This window comes from Lynx canadensis, chromosome A3, assembly GCF_007474595.2.
Source record: "Lynx canadensis isolate LIC74 chromosome A3, mLynCan4.pri.v2, whole genome shotgun sequence".
NCBI lineage: Eukaryota > Metazoa > Chordata > Mammalia > Carnivora > Felidae > Lynx > Lynx canadensis.
In genome coordinates, this window is record NC_044305.1 from 100,586,807 (window position 1) to 100,603,101 (window position 16,295).

The 16,295-nt window shown below is 39.6% G+C and overlaps 1 protein-coding gene across 2 annotated transcripts in view; it reads left to right on the forward strand.

Annotated features, from left to right (window-relative positions):
- The window catches only part of KDM3A (lysine demethylase 3A), a 53,082-nt gene that overhangs the window by 13,796 nt on the left and 22,991 nt on the right, over positions 1-16,295 (forward strand). For both annotated transcript variants that reach the window (XM_030311045.1, XM_030311046.1), the window contains exons 9-11: positions 5,647-5,810; positions 7,500-8,020; positions 13,308-13,512. In XM_030311045.1, the coding sequence (XP_030166905.1) occupies positions 5,647-5,810; positions 7,500-8,020; positions 13,308-13,512 (890 nt within the window). The remainder of the gene's footprint in view (positions 1-5,646; positions 5,811-7,499; positions 8,021-13,307; positions 13,513-16,295) is intronic.

A 16,295-nucleotide genomic window follows, 5' to 3' on the forward strand; every position in this document is an offset into this window, starting at 1 on the left:
GGGGAGGAACCTTAGAATTCTGAGTAGGTGTTGAAATAGGACTCCTCCCTCCTCGGTAATAGGTTTGATTGGTAATTTATGATTGGTTAAACAGACATGCTAGATTTTTAAAGGAAGTGTTGGTTTGCCATAACAAATTTCTGCCCAGAAAAGTATAGGCTTGTATGAATGCCACTGTGAGTTCAAGTACTGGATTTAATTCTATTCTGAAATAGTAAGGAGTTAGATCAAGAAACTTAAGACTGTTTGTCTTTGAGGTGAGTTGAATCCTTAGGACCTATTACAATACACATAACTTTTTTACAGCTTAGGTAAAAGCTTACACAGCTGTGTATCCAAATGCACTCATGTTACAGGGACAAAAACACCTTTGTGATGCTCTGCTCCAGGCTGGAGCTTAGATTTTGAAAGTGGACCAAGTTGGTATTAAGATTGTTGGCAGCACTTTAGAGGGAACTTTGGGGTCTGCAGGAGTAAGGCAAGAAGAAATGGCATGGTAGTGGGCCAGAGTCAGTTAATGCATCCAGGGTTCCGTATCGGGGCCCAGTGGACTACAACAACATCAAGTAGAACCAAAGCAAGTGCTGTGCTACACAAAAAAATTTAAGAATCTGAGTGGCTAGGATGATTGCCTTTCCTGAGTCTTAAGCCTGTGAGCAGGCAATAGGAACTTTGACACTTGACCAAAAACTTTGTAAACCAAGGTATATGTCTTCCTTCCAAGTGTGTAGGCCTGACTTTAGGTTGTTCAGGAAACAATGAAGAGGTAGTTATTGGAAATTAGTATTACTACTTTCATTTTTGCTTTTAAGTTTACAAGGGGGAAGTAATGTAGTAGGGAGTGATTATTATATCTTAGAGTTAAGCTCACAGAGGATATTGTCGAGTAATCCACAGTATTAGCAGCTGAGAGAGAAACAGAGTAGAACCTGTGAGGTTATTAGCAGTCTTGGGTCCCAGGGGTAATAAAGGCCAGTTTGGAGAAGTTGATTGGGTGTAGCCTGACATGGAGAATACATCAGTATAAATAGTTGGTGAGATGAAAAGGAGAACCACATGATGTTGTGTTGAGGAGAGGCCAGAGAATAGGAAATGGCATCCTGACAGATCATTGAAGAATCAGCCTGGGGTGCAGGCAGAGGACTGGGGTCAGTAGGGAACTCCTGTGGAAGAAGGTGCCAGTTCTGAACAATGTCAGGTTTATCAGTGATGGGACAGATAGGTGAGCAAGTAGATGTATAGCCTTCAAGGAGACACCTGTAAAATGTGGTAACATATATGTCTATAAGTGATCCTGTCTGCCTGACTCCTACTGTTCAAGGGCAGGAAGCATGTCTTTTTGATCTCTGTTAGCATTTTGTCCAGCTCAGTAGGTTTGTGTGCTGCTGAACTGATTGTTGGGCACAGTACAGGCTATTTTTTTTTTTTTAATTTTTTTTTTTCAACGTTTTTATTTATTTTTGGGACAGAGAGAGACAGAGCATGAACGGGGGAGGGGCAGAGAGAGAGGGAGACACAGAATCGGAAACAGGCTCCAGGCTCCGAGCCATCAGCCCAGAGCCTGACGCGGGGCTCGAACTCACGGACCGCGAGATCATGACCTGGCTGAAGTCGGAGGCTTAACCGACTGCGCCACCCAGGCGCCCCGAGGCTATTTTTGAAAAAAGCCTGAACGTTGGCTAGGAGATAAGTTCCCATAACCTATTTGAGCTTAATTTCTGCATCTAAATTGAAAAACTAAATTTGATGTTTTAAAAATGTCTGTTTCAGCTCTTAAACTTTGTACTAGTCAAATTCTCATTTTAAAGGAAATTGGGATGATAGATTTGGCTGGAGATGGGTATTGGCTTTTTATTATTTTTATTGTAACACTTTTTCTCCCCCTCATACTGCATTTATTTGTCAAATGAAGATTCTCACATTAAAAAAAAAGTTATTTAAAAATATTTAGTTAGCCCAGAAAAATGCTAAAGAAATGTCACTTATTCACATTTTGGAATACCTGTCTTTCTACTGTTTTTTGTTTTTCATTTTTTCCTGTATAATCATGGAGGCCTTTAAACAAAACAAAACAAACTAAAAACCATAGCGTTTTGTAGCCTCCTTGATTCCTTTCCAGTGTGTTGTGAATATTTTTCCGTATCTGTAAATATTCTTTTTTGTTCTGGGTGGTTCTTGTAATCAGGCAAATTTTGGAAACAGTGGCTGGGGCTAGATTTTAAGAGCGCTAGAGAGGTATAGGAAGAAGTGAGGAAAGAAAGTTCACTTAAATGTGGGAGTGAAAGGTGAGTATAGTAACATACTTGGCACACATCTCACCGTGTTTGCACTTTCCAGATGTGTTGGACTGGCACAGAGTTTACTTTTAGGGTGGTCTTTGGAAAACAGGAGTTTGGGATTAGGTAGACGAGACTCTGGATTGCGTTGGTGAATACTTTTGGATAGAATAAACCTGTTTGCCAGTAACAGCTGGCTCCTTGAAGGTCTTCTCTGCCTAGCAGACTATTCCTCAGAGTTAGGACATTGGTTGGTTAATTGAGAGAGTCTGCTGAGTAGTGTGAGCCAGCAGTGTCCTTTTTAGAATACCATCATACACTCAATTACATTATCTCCGTCTGCTGGCAGGGAGGAACTATTGCCATGACTGGTATAGAAGACCTTCAGGGAAAACTCTTCAGGTAAGAAGAAACCTTGACCCTTGTCAAGTCAGAGGCCAGTGCAGTGATGTGCACGTGAAGATGGGTTTTGAAATTGGAGCCCTATCCCTGTTGAGCATATTTCAGTTTCTAAAAGGAAAAGCTTCCTAAGTTATGTATTTGTAATACATGGTGACTGCACTGAGAAAATTTTCATCTTTCTGCTTTCAGTCAGCTAATCTGTGTGCCAGGCATCATGGTGAAGGACAGCCCTGTAAAATAGGCTTCATTATTCTCATTTACAGTTGAGGAAACTGAACTCGAAGAGCTTAAATAATGTGCTAGGAAGTGTCAGAGACCAGATTCAGACCAAGGTCTGCCACCAAAGCCCAGTACCCTTAGGCACTGTGCTGGTGTTGCCATTCCTCTCCAAATCTTTTCCTTGGTATGGTGAGTCACCACTGTAAAACAGCAGATTCCTGCTTCTTTCCCTCTGTCCTTCCCTCCGTCTTTCCAACAGATATTTACTGAATACTAAATATGTGCTAGACATTGGTGAGTATTACTGTCAGTCATAGGACTGACCTAGCTGTTTTGAAATATTAAGTCCTAACGGCATCATTCATTCATGCATTCCACCAGTCTTATTTGAGCATCTGCTGTGTGCCTTGTTTTATAAGGTTTAACAGTGGACACAAGATCAGGGTCTGCCTGTAGGTGTGTATGATTCCTTGTGAGAAGACTGACAATAAAAAAGTATCTTAAATGAACTTTGACAGTGCAGTGTCCTAAAGCAATGGCGGGTACAAACAAACATAGAAATATGATGAAGCACAGCGGGATGCTTTTTGGGGCACTGCTTTGGAAAGAGTAATCAGAGGTTCTGAGGAGGTGACAATAGAACAGATTTGAGAGTGAAGTGATGGAACCAGTCAGCCACATGAAAACTATGCAGAGGGAATGAATGGCAAGTAAGAAGGTGCAGGCAAGAAAGAGTTTAGAGCGGAAAGGAAGCCAATGTATTTGGAACACTGTGAACAAGTAGAATGAGAGGATCGGGAAGGTTGGTAGAGACCAGACCACACAGAACTCTTCTAGGCAGTGGAGTGCCATGATCTGATTGATTTATATGTTACAGATTGGTCTGTGGTAGAATACATTTTGGGTAGGAGGCAGACCATTTTGGACAAACATGGAGGGAAGTCAGGCCAGTTAGAAGACCCATTGTAATCCCATGTGAGGGGAAAATGGTGGTAGTGGTGGAATGTAAAGAAATTGGTTAGATTCTGTAAATATTTTGGAAATAGAGGCAGGATTTACTGGTCCATTGATTGGATTTAGGAAATGAGATGGAGGGTTTTTGTTTTACTTAAGCAGCTCAATGGCTGTCGTACAGAATAAAAATTTATGCAATCTAAATTTCTTCAGTGTGTTACTCTAGGTTTGCAATCAAAATTTCTCTCAAGAAAGTAGTTTAAAAAAAGGTATGTATTAGCATATCAACTCTAAACATAATTCAGAACAAGGAAGGCGGTATGAGGGAAGATCCTTGGTAAAAGTGAGCCCCAAGTAAGCATTTTGAAATGACTTGGCAATTAAACTTTGGGAGGGTAATCGTTTTATAGGTGATTACTAGAGAATTATGAAACTGAGTCAAAAAGGACTTTCAGGACTTCTCTAACTTCCTCAGCTTAATGATTAGGAAACTGAGGCTCAGAGAGCCGAAGTTGACCATCCCAAGAATATTCTTAGAATAGCCAAAGCCTCCCCACCTCCAAAGAAATTTTTCTGGGGAACACTAAGTTAATACTTAACCAAAATTGAGTTGACTGAAGTAGTATAATATACGAGCAGATAATTTTATATTTTCATATAGTTTGAAACTGTGCCAAAACTTTGACAGTGATTCAGTAGATTTTTATTTTTCAGATATTTCTGTTTAGCATATATTAGACAGTTTTTTCGAGGCTGCCAGAGTTAAATGTCTGAAAAAGATTCATGAGTAGACTGAATGTAAATCAATATATTCAGAATTGTGAAGTTTTAAAAACTAAGGGAGGTAGTACCTCAAATTTTAGAAGTTAATCTCTAGAAGATGAAGAAACTTTGAAGATTCCTGCGGTTTAGATTTGGTGGTAAGATAAATGTAGAGGTCATTGTGGAATGAAGGAGCTGTGCTGGGGAAGGGCACAGGACTTAAAGTTTAAAGCCCATGCAAAGAGGCTGGTGAGTAAGCGGAATAATTTCCCCTGGTTTTGCTGAAGACTGGTCACGGGGAGTTGAGTTTAATCCCTTCCTTTTTCCCTGGTGGGAAGTTGACGTGTGTGGATAGTAGAAACTGGAAAGAAGAGGGTCCATTATTATATTTTTGTGAAGATAAAACTTCTTGAAAAGAGAAGGTGTCCCAACTTTGTCCCACAGGCTTGTCACGACTTGATATTTTTTGCAGCTTACGGTTGCCTTTGTGACTTGAAGAGCCACATAAGAGCAAGAACCATGTTCTCAACCTTTATTGCGTTGTAGAGGCTTACCCTGGTACCCAGTAGGCACCACTGCCTACAGGAGTCCTAGTGGTCTGGTCCCCTGCCAGCCTGTGCAGTAAGTGCGTGGTAGGCACTTGAGTCATGCGAAACTGAATGCATGTGAAGCTGCCACCGTTTAAAGACTGTCACTTGAAAGCTCACTTTTGTGCATCGCATTTTTAAAGTAATTGCCACATGGCTGCATTTTCCTGACATAATGATTCAGAGGTCTGTAAAAGATCAGCCGGTGATCTTTTATAGGAAGACTCTAGCTTTATGAAAAGCTGGGATGATTTAACAGCCTTCAGATACAAGTCCTTAATTTTGTGACTTTTCAGTTGTTTTACTGTTTTGTGCTTTTTGTTTGGAAATGGTGTTGTGCTTGTTTAGTACTAAACCAGGCACATAAATGTGAATCTTGCTAGGACTTCACAATTCTCCAACTAGGTACTTTCCTTTTAATGTCTGTTGGTTTGCTATCTTTTTAGGCCTCTCCTAGTATGTGTCCTGTACAGTCTGTGCCCACAACGGTTTTTAAGGAGATCCTGCTTGGCTGTACGGCAGCAACCCCACCTAGTAAGGACCCGAGGCAGCAGAGCACTCCTCAGGCTGCCAACTCGCCACCCAATCTTGGAGCAAAAATTCCTCAAGGGTAAGTAGGGATATTTGTTAAAGATGTTTAGTCATAGTAGGAGAAAAATGATTTCAGCCGTAGTTCGCTGTGTCTGAGCTTAACCATTGCTCTGGTGGCAAGACTTAACCTGCATTCCGTGGTTCATAGGGTGTTAGTACAGCTACATTTGGCGTCATGACCTGCCGTTCCTCACATCTCAGGTTATCCACAGAGGTTTTTCATTAGAGTTTTCAAATCGGTCAGGTGCCTTTTTGGAGGTGAAAAGGGAAATAGGCATGTAGAACAATGTGGAAAATGTTTTTTAAAAAAGTGAAGATGTGAGGAAAGGGCAAAAGGAAAGTGAGAATGGTCAATTGAAATACTGTAGACAGTTGCAGAATAAACGTCTGCTGTGACGAAAAGGGAGCGGAGTGGTTGTATGTGGAAGACTGAGGTCAGTGGGAGTGTGCAGACCACGGAGACATGGTGATAGAGAGTAGTTCTTACCAGTCCAGACCTCAAGTATAGGTGGCGGCAGGTAAAATATTAAGTCATAGAAATGAGGATGCGCTAGCTGTAGGAGGAATAGGTAACTAGTTTATAGGTGAAAAAAATGAATAAGAAATGTAAAGTGTAATCAGAGAGTTGAAGTGGCTACAAGGTTACGGAGAAAAGAGTTTTAAAGGAAGACTCTTAGAAGGGGTGGCGGCCTGTGCAGGCAGCTGATAAAGACCTAAGATACAGGTCAGAGAGACAACTATGTAGAAAGGTGGGTTTGGAAGACTGTTGCAATAAGGTGGAAGACTGGTTGAGCACATTGCTTCCTTGGGAGGAAAGTGGGCTGCCTGGGATGAGCTTGGAAGGTGGCCACAGAGCAGTCAGATGGAAGGAGGAACAGTCTTTGGGTAGAAAAAGGGAACAGTAAGAAGTTCGGTGCTACCCAAGCCAAATGTCTCATGTGAGTACTTAAATGAAGAAGTTCTTGGGGCACCTGGCTGGCTCAGTCAGTAGTGCCTGTGGCTCTTGATCTCAGGATCGTGAGTTCAATCCCCACGTTGGGCGTAAAGCTTACTTAAAGAAAAGAAAATCTTCTCAAGGAGGAAATCCTGTGTTAGAGACAGAGAAAAAAAAGTATAATAGGAAAAAAAGCACTTTATGTTTTGCTGGGGAAAAAACTTTAAGATGAATTTCAGAGAAACAAAAGTTCTTTAAGGATGCTTCCTATTAAGGTAGGGGATAGGAGAAATACCCCATCATTTTGTGAGCAAGCACATAATTAGTTGGCTTTTCAGTTGCTTTGGATCTTGATCACTAACCAAACAGGAATGGAATTATCCAGTGTCAGAGCCAGTGACATGTTGTTTGTAGCTGGACTGGGTTTTGTGCTGCTGGTGGTTTTGGTTCCATGAGCTACTGTGTGCTTTAAGGGAAAGCTAAGTTTCGTTATACTGTGATAAATAGAACTAACCTGAAGTAGTTGGAGATTTATGAGCACGTACAGATAGGATTTAGGATTGTATTTTTCTAAGTGTTTAGGATATTTTTGCAGAGCCATTGACTGATTACCTTTAACTCCAGCTCACAGAAACCTATCCTTCATTCTCTAAAATAAGCAGTTTCTTTTCTCTCTCAATAGTGGTTGCCTTAAGGTACCAAACAATTGTTTTTGGGCAGTAGAGGAGCAATAAAAGAGACCTAGATGCTAGTTTTTTGTATTCTCTTTTTCAGATGTCATAAACAGATTTTACCAGAAGAACTTTCTTCCTGTCTAAATACAAAGCCTGAAATACTGAGAACAAAACCAGATGTTGTCTGCAAAGTAGGATTGCTGTCTTCAAAGTTCTCTCAGATTGGAACTGGAGACTTAAAACCCCTTAGTGAGCCAAAAGGTAGCTGTACCCAGCTGAAGACTAGCACTGATCAGGAAAACCAGTCGGAATCTGTTTCTCAGTCATCGACTGGCCTTCCTAAGGAGTGCTCACCTACAAAGCCTTCTTCTACGGCAGAATTGGAAATTGCCAGTACTCCTGAACTGCAGAAGCACCTAGAATATACGCCTTCCACATCTGATGTCCTTTCAGATAAGCCAGAGGAGAAAGCAGGTGTCAATAGTAATAGCTTTAATAGTTGTGTGGAAAAAAAGATAGAATCTTCAACTTTAGGATGCCGGTCACAGAATTTGAAGGAATCTTCAGTAAAAATAGATAATGAAAGCTGTTGCACAAGAAACAACAGTAAAATCCAGAATGGTGAGTGTTTCTACATGTCTTTATTGGTAGAAGCTGAGAGATGGTAGTGGGTACATATATGTCTCCTTACTTTATGAGAAGATAATATGAAAGTGACTATAGCAAAAGTTCACATAATTGGGAAAGTTAAAGGAGAAAAGTAGCATCCTAAAATCTTCTTAGAAATGATTACTATTAATATTTTAGTGTACCTGGTTCCATGTGTATTAGAAGTACAGATAAACTATAACACAAATGGGTTTATACCAACAATTTTATCCTGTGAATTAGTGTAAGTGTCTATCAACCTTTCAGAGGCTGTAAGGGTTCCATTATATATGCATTTATTAGATGACTTAACTGGTTCCTACTAGATGGGTAATTAGGCGGTTCCCAATTTCTGGTTGTAAGAAAATAATTTTGAAACACAACCCAAAGTAATCTGATGATTATTTTATCTTAAGCTTATCACTGATTTTTTGGTAGCATCCACATGGAGTGTTAGAGATGATCGGCACTTAATGCTCATGCAGGTAATTCAGATCTGCAATGTATTTTTAAAGACAGAATTTATACCAGCACCTCTAGAAAAGGGACTTTTGGTTAAAAATTTTAAGGACAGGGCTATAACACTGGGCAGTCTCCTTGCCTAAGGGGAAATCCTGCTGCACCTACAATTTAAAACTATGTGCTAGCATACCTTATTTTTTATTTATTTATTTTTTTTGTACTTTGCTTTATTGCACTTTGCAGATACTGCAGTTTTAACTTATTGAAGGTTTGTGGCAACCCTGTGTCAAGAAATCTGTTGGCACCATTTTCCCAACAATATTTGCTCACTTCTAGTCTATATGTCACGTTTTGGTAATTCTTGTGGTATTTCCGACGTTTTCATTATTACCATATTTGTTATGATTGTGATGAGTAATCTTTATGTTACTGTTGTAATTGTTTGGGGGCACCTCAAACTGCACCCATATGAGATGGCGAACTTAGTTGACAGCATGTCGCGTTTGTTCTGGCTGCTCCACCAGCCAACCATTTCCTCATCTCTCTTCCTCTCTTCAGGCCTGCATATTCTTTGAGACACAAAATTAGTGAAATGAGGCCCAATAATAACCCTACAGTGGCCTCTTCAGCGTTAAAGGGAAAGGAAGAGTCACACGTCTCTCATTTAAATCAAAAGCTAGAAATGGTTAGGCTTAGTGAGGAAGGCATGCTCAAAGCCAAGATAAAGCTAGGCCTGTTGTGCCAGACAGGCAAGCTGCAGAACGCAAAGTAAAAATTCTTGAAGGCGATGAAAAGTACTACTACAGTGAACACAAATGATAAGAAAGTAAAACAACCTTATTGCTGACTTGGAGACCGTTTTAGTGGTCTGTATGGAAGAGCAAACCAACCACGACATTCCTTTAAGTCCAGAGCAAGGTCATTATTCTCTTTAATTCTCTGAAGGCTAAGAGGTGTGAGGAAGCTGCAGAAAAGTTTGAAGCTATCATAGGTTGGTTTGTGAGGCTTAAGGAAAGAAGTCATTTCCATAACATAAAAGTGCAAAATGAAGCAGCAAATGCTGATGTAGAAGCTGCAGCAAGTTAGCCAAAAAATCTAGCTAAGATAATTAATGAAGGTGGCTAGACTAAACAGATTGGAAGAAGATGCCATCTAGGACTTTGAGAGCTAGGGAGGAGAAACCAATGCCTGATTTGAAAGCTTTAAAGGACAGGCGGACTCCTTTGTTAGGGGCTAATGTAGCTGATGACTTCAAGTTGAAGCCAGTGCTCATTTACCATTCTGAAAATCCTGGGGCCCTTAGATTATGCTAAATCTACTCTGTGCTCTATAAATGGAACAACAAAGCCTGGATGACAGCACATTTGTTTACAACATGGTTTACTGAATATTTTAAGCCCATTGTTGAGACCTACGGCTCCGAAAAAAAGATTCCTTTCAAAATATTACTGCTCATGGACAATGCACCTGTTCACCCAAGAGCTCTGATGGGAGATGTATGAGATTAATGTTGTTTTCATGCCTGCTAACACAGCATCCATTCTGCAGCCCATGGATCAAGGAATAATTTTGACTTGCAAGTCTTACTTAAGTAATATATTTTGTAAGGCTATAGCTGCCATAGATAATGTTTTTGTTTTTTTTGTTTTTTTTGTTTTTTTAATGGATCCAGGCTGTTGCACGCTTAGTAGACTACGGTATAGTGTAAATATAACTTTCATGTGCACTGGGAAAACAAAATTCATTTGATTTGCTTTGCTGCAATAATTTGCTTTATTGAGGTAGTCTGGAACCACACCCACTGTGTCTCCAAGGTATGCCTATACTCTTTAGAGAAAATGGTACACTGTATTTCATACAGCTTCTGTTAAGTTGGAGGATGCATTCCACTGATGATAGTTAGCAGAAGTTCCCTTATTAGAATTAGTAGAACTAAATGGCTTCAGTATGTCAGAAAGTTCAGAGCTATTACAATTTAAAAATACCTTTGATAATTGTCAGCTGTGTGGGAAAATGAGCATGAATTTTTGATATCTTTAAAAAAACTTAATGAGAAACACTATTCACTTGGATAAGTAAGACATGAATATATTCACAATTTAGCTTTTACTTCAGGTCTGTGAAGCTAGAGAGAAAATGGGTGGATTTGACTTGGGCTTTGGATGCAGAGTTGGAGGAGTGGGAAAACCTGTCTTTGACTAATGATACTTCTAGCCCGGCTTCCACGTTCTTGAGGTTTAAGTTGATAGAACTGTTGATTTGCATAAAATTAATTGCATAATATTATACTTTTCTTCTTGAGTTATGTAACTCCCCAAAGAAAGTGAATATTCATAACCATATTTCTGTTCTTTTTTTTTATTCTTTTTGAGTCATCAGGCCTTACATTCAGCTAGTTTTTGAGGCAAATTATTTTAATATTATGTGAAGAAATAGTAACAATTCTAGATCGATAAGCACATTGTAAGTACATTAGTGAGTTATGGAGTCTCACTTTGGCTTAGTATGTTGTACAACTGTGCACCAGCTAAAGTGATTTTAAGAGAAATGAAAAACCTAGTTAAGTGTCCCAGTGCATACTGTCTACTGGAACTCTTGGTTGAAGAACGAGAGGCTGTGATCAGGATCTCTCCACTGTGTCCACTGATACTGCTTGTGGGTATGGAAAAACCTGACTGGAAGTTCTTCTGTCCCCTGTGTTCCTTCTCTGCTTAGGGACTAGAAAACAAAAGCAAGCTGAGTGCAAGAACAGCTCCCTTTTTTCCGTTAGATAGATATATGCCTCCTCAGAAGTTGGCATTGCCTTTTTCCCTTAGCTCTGCTCTGAATTGAGGGAATCAGTTATTGGGTCAACTATTATTGCTCTCCTCACTAAAGAGCTAGATATAGATAGTTCAGCTTGCTTATTTCTACGTATTTCCTCTCATAAGCCAGCGAAGAACAGATAACCTTTGGACTCTTTGCCCATGATCTGTGAAAAACTGGCCCAATTTAAAGGATGATGTTTTTTCAGTATCTGAGTAATTAAAACTCCATCCTTGAACTATTGATCTTTTTATTTTCTGTCCTTCCTTGCTGTACCTTCTCTTTACTATAACTGAATAAGAATGCTTAAGGGATCATGGCTTGACAGCATCCATTTAGCATTTTACAGTGTGCTTTGGTTCGGCTTTAAGAGAGGTAAGATTGGAACACCTCTATGATCGTTATTAGAGATGCTTATTTTATTTAAAACCATCTTTGCTTTGAGATCTTACGGTTTGTTCCCACAACTACTAACTTCTCCCAGCTGTCTCTCAACTGGCTCCCCAAAAGTTGTTTCTTGGTTTTTGTTTTTTGTTTGTTTGCCAAAGAATCTACTTCCCTGCTCCCTTGGATCCTGAGGAAAGGTCTTTTCTTTCTTTTTTTTTTTTTTTATTTTATTTTAATTTTTTAGAGTGTGAGCAGGGGAGGGCAGAGAGAGGGAGACCCAAAATCCGAAGCAGACTCCAGGCTCTGAGCTGTCAGCACAGAGACCGACGAGGGCCTCGAACCCACAAACTTTGAAATCATGACTTGAGCTGAAGTCGGATGCTTACTTAACTGACTGAGCTACCCAGGCGCCCTCAGAAAGGTCATGTCTGTCAGTTTCATACAAAATACTCCTCAAGGCTCTTGATTTATAAATAGGTTCATTTCTGTGCTGTTTGGGCTGATGCAGTGGACACAAAGATCACTCTTTCCTGTCAAATCTCTACTTTTTCTCCCTTTTTTCTTTATGGTGGTTATTTATTTAAGTAACCTTTATATCCAACACAGGGCTTGAGCTCACAACCCCAAGATCAAGAGTTGCATGCTCTATCAAGTGAGCCAGCCAAGTGCCCCTCTCCCCTTTTCTTTAGAAACTGTGTTAACATTTCCTTTAAGTTATCCTGCCCACTGCAAGTTAAAATTTAAAAAATGCTTTTACTTAAAATCATCATCCTGTCTGTAGTCACTGCTCTTAATCCTGAGTGGAACATACACGTGAAGGAAATTGAAGACCTATCAAAGGTCAAGTGACACCCCTTGGAAGCATTTAGAAGGTAGCTCCTATTTTATAGACCCAGAGGGACCTGTGTGGGAAAGCTGTTTGGTTATTATATTTAGAATAACGGTTAGCTTTTGCACGGTGCTTTGGAAAACACACTTAAACCAGTCTTTGAGTGTGAAAAGTGACAAACTTGACTTGCACACAGACCCCTCTGTTGAGGTGAACCTGTCTCTGTGCATTGCTAATGGAATGAGTTTAAGTATCTGATTTGGAAGAGTCTTCCTAAAATAGTTTTCTTATCTAGGGTTGTGAATAGAAGTACACACTAACTTGGAATTATGAGTCTAGTTGGTGAATTTGGGGTTTTAAGTTGCCTTGCCAAATTGATTTACCAAATGAGAATTATTTCATTTGAGAGAATGAGAGTGTAAGTGGGGGAGGGACAGAGGGAGAGAGAGAATCCCAAACAGGCTCCACACTCAGCGTGGAGCCCATTGTGGGGCTTGATCTCACAACTGTGAGATCATGACTTGAGCTGAAACCAAGATTTGGAGGCTTAACTAACTGAGCCATCCTGGAGCCCTGAGGATTGTTTTATAAAGATAGTAAAACTTTCCAGTTATTCTGATAGTTATCTTATGTTAAGCCATTTTTAGAAATTACAGTTGAACCAGAACTTAAGGAGTTCTCCATTTGGGGAAACTGGTCTTTGGAATAGATTTCAGTCAAATGTTGGTGACTTTTAAAAATTTGAGGGCTCATTTTTTTAATCTTGTGTTTTCCTAGCCCCATCCCGGAAGTCGGTTTTGACAGACCCAGCCAAAGTCAAGAAGCTGCAGCAGAGTGGTGAGGCCTTTGTACAGGATGACTCCTGCGTGAACATTGTTGCACAACTGCCTAAGTGCCGGGAGTGTCGCTTGGACAGTCTCCGCAAGGATAAGGAGCAACAGAAAGACTCACCTGTGTTTTGTCGCTTCTTTCATTTCAGGAGGTGAGGCATTTGGAGAAAAGCTCAGATAATCTGGGCCCGATAGCATACAGTAAATCTAGAACTAAAAAGAGTGCAGATTGTATTTTTAGTCTTTGGGTTTGAGCATCTAGATCTTACTGAACGTTATTTCCTTCTCAATCTCCCTTTCCATTTTTTTTAAAGTAGAGAAACTCAAAAAAAAATTCTTATTCTAACACTAACATTATAGAAAAGTGCTGAAGTTTAAAAAAAAAAAAAAACCAGTACAAGTAACCACTGTTACTTTCCAGTGCAATTTAGTATTTGATGTGGTCATAAAATATGTTTGAGCTTATCTACTTGGGTATATTGCAGATACTGTTTTGAATCTTAGTTTTCCAGCCTGTAGTAGGAACCACTTGATTGTGTTAGCTTTTTTTTTTTTTTTTTTTTTACAAAATCTTTGAAAAAATAGGTGGGTGTGACAGTGTTTGAAAATTCACTTAACCAGTTTTCTTATTGGCATTAAGATCATTTTGTGGTTTTTGCCACTGAAAATAATACAGTAACAATCATCTCCTTGGCCCCATTTCTCACTGTTTACTTTGGAAGGATTACTGGAAGTGGCATTACTGGGTCAGAAGCAGTGTGTGTTTAAGACTTTGATATGTATGTTCTGCCAAATTGCCCTACAAGAGGGCTGCACCTGTGTCCATGCCCCATGGCATTAGTTGAGATTTCCTATCTCTGTGCAGTTTTGCCAGCAGGAAGAGGTGTATCTTTTTAAAAAATCTTTTCTAATTGTATAGGCAAAATCTTTTATTTTGACATTGTATTTTTAAGTCAAATTAATTTTCTCTAAATTTTTCTATCCTTAGTGAAGAAAAAGGCTGTTTCTTCTTGATATATCAGTGAGCAGTGTTGTTCTGGATGTAGATTCACTTTAGGTAGGATTCACTTTCTCAGAAATGTAGACGCTCTTAGGCTCAACTAGTTGTGATCCTAAACAGGTGTTGACTTGTATTTCTTCCTATTCACCCCCTCCTCTTTAGTTTTATCAACATTAAAGAGTGATGAATAACTGAATTAAATGCACAGATATTTCATTGACTATATCTGTTCTGGTAACTTTCAGATTCAGTCTTATTTAATGAACTCTAGTGTTTTTTAGGTGGTAGTTTGCCCCATTTGTTCCTGAGTAAATTGCAAAAGCACCATGATAAAGTGTGTGTCTAGTATTTAGGACTGTAATAACTGTTAGCATGTTACCATACCCATATATTAGTGTATATTTTAAATAACACCTGGCCCAGAATAAGTTCTTAATACAGATTAGCTCTATTCTACTTCCTGTCTGGAGAGTTTTTTTATACAAGTAAGTGTGTGAAGATGCATATGCAGTGGGTTCTGATATATGTTTTTTAGAGAACACAAAATATGCTTTGTACAGATCTTTGTATTTCCTTTTTTTTTTAATGTTTACTTTTAAGAGAGAGACATGAGTGTGAGCAGGGGAGGGGCAGAGGGAGAGAGGGAGACACAGAGTCTGAAGCAGGCTCCAGGCTGTGAGCTGTCAGCACAGAGCCCCAAGCAGGGCTCGAACTCACAAACCATGAGATCATGACTGTGCCGAAGTTGGACACTTAACCGACTGAGCCACCCAGGCTCCCCAGGTTTTGGTATAAGTTGCAGAGGCCTTATAGGGAGGGGATAGTTTTTTCTTTTGAGTATTACTGGAGCTTTTTTTTTTTTTTTTTACAATGTTTGTTTATTTTTTGAGAGAGAGACAGAGACAGAATGCGAGCAGGGGAGGGGCAAGAGAGAGAGGGAGACACAGAATCTGAAGCAGGCTCCAGGCTGTGAGCTGTCAGCACAGAGCCCGATGCGGAGCTCGAACCCACGAACTGTGAGATCACGTCCTGAGCCAAAGTCGGATGTTTAACCGACTGATCCACTCAGGTGCCCCTGGAGCTTTTTTGTAACCACTGTTTTGTAACCATCTAGAAGTCACTCATTTTATGACTTAGCTGTTTTCCTATTTTTGACCTCTTTGAAGGGGAAAGTGCCTTTGCTTAATGTTGCATGGTAGAAGCCAGTCTAGTAGAAATTAGAACAAACCCACCTCTTTGCTAGAAAGAATATCATACTTTAAAGAACAGAGTCTTTTTTCCCCCTGATGTTTAGAGAGAAGTTAAGGCTGTCATTAGCTTCCTCATCAAGTTTGTTTCTCATTAAATTTTCCTGCAGATAAAATAGGAGGGTTAGAGTTACAGTAGTAAAGCCCAGTTGCCAAATCCTGTTTGCCATCTCCCCCTTTGAAGAGCTTTTCAGATTCATTTTTTAGTATTATGACTATCTGTAATTTGGGCGATCAATTAAAAATTTGCATCTCGCCTTTGGACTGCTTGAAATAAATTTGCCTCTGTTAAGCGACTCTCAGTGTCCTTCCAGTTCATTCTACACTCTTCTGGACAAATGGTTTTTCTAAAATACAACATTAGGTATGTATCATGGACTCAGAGATTTTTGATAGGTGCCCAGTGATCAGTGGAGAAATCAAGATCCTTCATTTTTTTTTTTCTTTTGTATGAAATATAGTTTCTTTGACATGCTTTCTCTTACCTAATATCCACCTGTTCTTAAAGGCCAATGTTAATCACTATCCCTACCACAAAGTCTTAATATTAGCCCCACAAAACTCCCAGTCAGTACTTCCTTCCCTGGCTCCTATAAGATTTAATGATTGTTATGATACCTAACATATCCTGCTTCTCTGTGTATATTATGTCTACTTCTGTGTCTCCAACTCAATTGATGTAGAATGT